Here is a 3,999-nt window from a genome sequence, read left to right as displayed (position 1 = left end):
CTGCCTCTTATCTCCTTATATGACTGTGTCAAATATTGCTTTTTAACCCACCCATGGAGCACCTCAGAATGGTCCATTAGTTGAAGGGCGCTATATAAATACACATTGTTATTGATTTGAACATGTATCACTGTTCGTTCATCATCACTGGGTGAATAACCTGTAACTCCAGCATTGTGGGAGCACCTTCACCACACAGACAGCAGCGATTCAAGAAGGTCAAACATCATCTTCTCCACAGGTAACTGTGGATGGGGAATATTTGCTGCTGGTCTTGTTGGTGAAAGGACAAGGGAGTGGGAGGAGCTGATTTGCTCTGGCACAGAGAGCCAGCACAGACAGGACGGGCTGAATGGCCTCAGTCTGTATTGTGACCATTCAATGATTCACTGATAAAGAGGTGATGCTGGCGACCAGGGAACAACCTCTGGAACCAATGGCCAACCTGATACAAAGCTGCTCGTCATTGATCTGGGGGCTGCGGCCCCGCTCGGTGTAAACGGGGGGGGGGGGGGGAGGGATCCACTCAGTTTATTCCCGGGGTTTCCGGAGCCTCTCTGTCCACCCATCGGACCCTGCGCCCCGCCATCCCCCCCTTTACCCATTGTGGACCCATCTGCCCATCACCCGCACTGCGCATGCTTCACTCACAGTCCAGTCCCGCCCTCATTCACTCCCATTGCCTGGAGGACCAGCCGCTCGTGTCTGGTCTTCCAGACCCACCCCCTCTGTTCCTATTGTTCCAGAGCCGTCGCCAATCACTCCCCGGGCATTGTGACGGTTCAGGCTGTGATTGGCGCATGCGCGGTTCTGTTGTCGCTGACGGTGCGAGGAGCGGGAAAGAAACAATGGAGCGACTTTCAGGATTGGAGCCGGTGGGTGGCCGGGGAGCAATAGAAGCTGCGGAGTGAGCCGGGAGGCTTCATAAATACCCTGTGGAGGCTTCAACTCCCGAGGAAAATGTTAACGGTCCCGTCTTAAACAGCATCGAACAGAGTGAGAGCTGAGCGGTGAAATGAAAAATGAAAATCGCTTTATTGTCACAAATAGGCTTCAATGAAGTTACTGTGAAAAGCCCCTAGTCGCCACATTCCGGCGCCTGTCCGGGGAGGCTGGTACGGGTTACTGGCTGCCATCTTTACAGAGGACAAGGTGTCACAGGGCGCATGCGCTGCCAGCCTGGACCGGTTGCCAACTCTCCCGGATTGATTGACTGGAGTCTCCAGGATTTTATTTTAATCATTTGTGGGAGTCACTGGCTGGGCCAACATTTATTGCCCATCCCTAATTTCCCTCAAACCGAGTGACTGGCTCGGCCATCTCAGAGGGCATTTAAAGAGTCAACCACATTGCTGTGGTTTGGAATCGTGTCGGCCAGGTAAGGATGGCAGATTTTCTTTTCTATTCATTCACGGGATGTGGGTGTCGCTGGCTGGGCCAGCATTCACTGCCCAGCCCTAATTGCCCTTGAACTGAGTGTATCTCAGGGAGTATTTGAAGGTTCAACCAGCTGACTGTGGATCTGGAGTCACATGTAGGCCAGACCAGGTAAGGATAGAAGATTTCCTTCACTGAAGGACAGGAATAAACCAGATGGGTCTTTGCAACAACCAACAATGGTTTCATGGTCATCAGTAAACTTTCAATGAATTCAAATTTTACCTTCTGCCATGTTGAGATTCATACCTGGGTGTCTAGAAAATCATTGGGACAGTAAAAAGTATTTGCGTGACTCTGGAACATGATTCGGGCAGTAAAAATATTAATTCTGGGTCTATGGAAAATCATTAGGACAGTAAAAAGGATTCTGTTTTGTAAGCTGGATGTTTTGAGATGACCTGAGGTTATGAGAGTGTTGAAATCCTTCATTTAAAATGGGTAAAACTGGGGCTTAATATTTATCCTAAATAGCTATCTTTTACCTATTAGGTGTGTTAGGAAATAGTTGACTTCTACACCCGAGCTTTATAAAGATTCACAGGATAGAATTGGAACCATAGAATTCCCACAGTGTAGAAGGAGGCCATTCGGCTCATCAAGTCTGCACTGATTCTCTGAAAGGGCACACTGCCTAAGCCCACACCCCTACCCTGTCCCTGTAACCCCATAGCCCCACCTAACCTGCACATCCCTGGACACTAAGGGGCAATTTATCAAGGCCAATCCACCTAACTTTCCCTTCTTTGGACTGTTGGAGGAAACCTGAGCACTGGGTGGAAACCCACGCAGACACGGGGAGAAAGTGCAAACTCCACACAGACAGTCACCAAGGCCGGAATTGAACCCGGGTCCCTGGCACTGTGAGGCAGCAGTGCTAAGCACCGTGCCACCAGGTGCATAGTTTCAGTATCAATATTACTCTTGTTGAAGCTCAGATCGAATTTGCTTTGCCAACTACTCTCTTATTATGTCTTGTAGATATACAAAATCCCTCTTCACCTCTTTCTCTCTCCTCCCAAAGAGGCCAGTTGGGTGTTTATGACAATCCAGCTGTTTTCATGGTCACTTTTTCCCTGTGCCGGCCCCACAAATGACCAGATTCATTCAGCTCAATTTCACAACCTGCTTTTGTGTTTTTGTGGGTTCTCTCTCACTCCCTATTTTCTCTTTTTAATCAGTTTCACAGGGTGTTCTAAGGGGAGGCTTCAAAGTCTGGAAACTCAAACCAAGCATCACATTAGGATCTGACAGAGCCCTCAATTTATCATATCCTGAATATCAGCAGATTTTGAACATGGAAGGAAGAAGCATTGTTCACAGTGGGGAGAACCCGTACACGTCATCGGGCCCCATGAGACAGAAATGCAGCCGCACGGACGAGAAACCGTGGAAATGTGCGGACTGTGGGAAAGAATTCACTCACCCATCCAAGCTGGAAACTCATCGACGCAGTCACACTGGGGAAAGACCATTCACCTGCTCCAAGTGTGGGAAGGGATTTACTCAGTTAACGGTCCTGCAGAATCACCAGCGAATTCACACTGGGGAGAGACCATTCACCTGCTCCAAGTGTGGGAAGGGATTTACTAAGTCATCCAACCTGCTGAGTCACCAGCGAGTTCACACTGATGAGAGACCGTTTCAATGTCCAGACTGCGGGAAGTGCTACAAAAGTTCTGGGAATCTAATGTGCCATCAACGTGTTCACACCGACGAGAGACCGTTTAGGTGCTCTTACTGCGGGACTGGGTTCAGACACAAATCTCACCTCACTGTACATCAGCGAAGTCACACTGGGGAGAGGCCATTCACCTGCTCCAAGTGTGGGAAGGGATTCACACAGTCATCCGTCCTGCAGACACATCAGCGAGTTCACACTGGGGAGAGGCCACTCACCTGCTCTCAGTGTGGGAAGAGATTCACTCAGTTATCCAGTGTGCAGAGACACCAGCGAGTTCACACTGGAGAGAGGCCATTCACCTGCTCTCAGTGTGGGAAGGGATTCAAACAGTTATCCAGTCTGCAGAGACACCAGCGAGTTCACACTGGAGAGAGGCCATTCACCTGCTCCGTGTGTGGGAAGGGATTCACTCAGTTACCCTCCCTGCGGAGACACCAACGAAGCCACAAGTAACCATAATGATTGGGTTTTGCTGTTCCTCACATTCAGGACTGAACCATGTTCATTTAGGTCTCTTTCTGCTGATAACAAACTCCAGCCCATTTACAGGGGCTAATATTCTGGCTAAAAGTCAAATAAATTCGATTTGTGTTAAATGCGCAGTGTGTTGAAACATTTTTTTTAATCAAACAATTTTAATGAGGCATTTTCCGGCATTGTAAACAGTAGAATTACAGAACATGAAAACAAAAGGACTGTACAGTAAACAAAGTACATAGTGCAATTGCTGTAACCCACCCCAGATCTGTCTAAATGACCCCCTATACTACATTACCCTAACCCCCCCCGCCCTGCTGACGATTAATTATCTGCAAATAAGTCAATAAATGGTTGCCATCTCTGGGCGAACCCTAACAACGACCCTCTTTCTCCCCCTG

At 48.6% G+C, this 3,999-nt stretch overlaps 1 protein-coding gene across 1 annotated transcript; it reads left to right on the top strand.

Annotated features, from left to right (window-relative positions):
• Positions 1-2,899: 2,899 nt before the first annotated feature.
• Positions 2,900-3,734, top strand: LOC119961524 (zinc finger protein 239-like; the record flags this gene model as incomplete). Its single annotated transcript, XM_038788857.1, has 1 exon — positions 2,900-3,734. A coding segment is annotated over one exon (675 nt), but the record flags the coding sequence as incomplete, so codon positions are not given.
• Between the last annotated feature and the right edge of the window lie 265 nt (positions 3,735-3,999).

This window comes from Scyliorhinus canicula, unplaced genomic scaffold (genome assembly GCF_902713615.1).
Source record: "Scyliorhinus canicula unplaced genomic scaffold, sScyCan1.1, whole genome shotgun sequence".
Lineage (NCBI taxonomy): Eukaryota > Metazoa > Chordata > Chondrichthyes > Carcharhiniformes > Scyliorhinidae > Scyliorhinus > Scyliorhinus canicula.
This window is presented reverse-complemented; position numbering and strand designations above follow the sequence as displayed.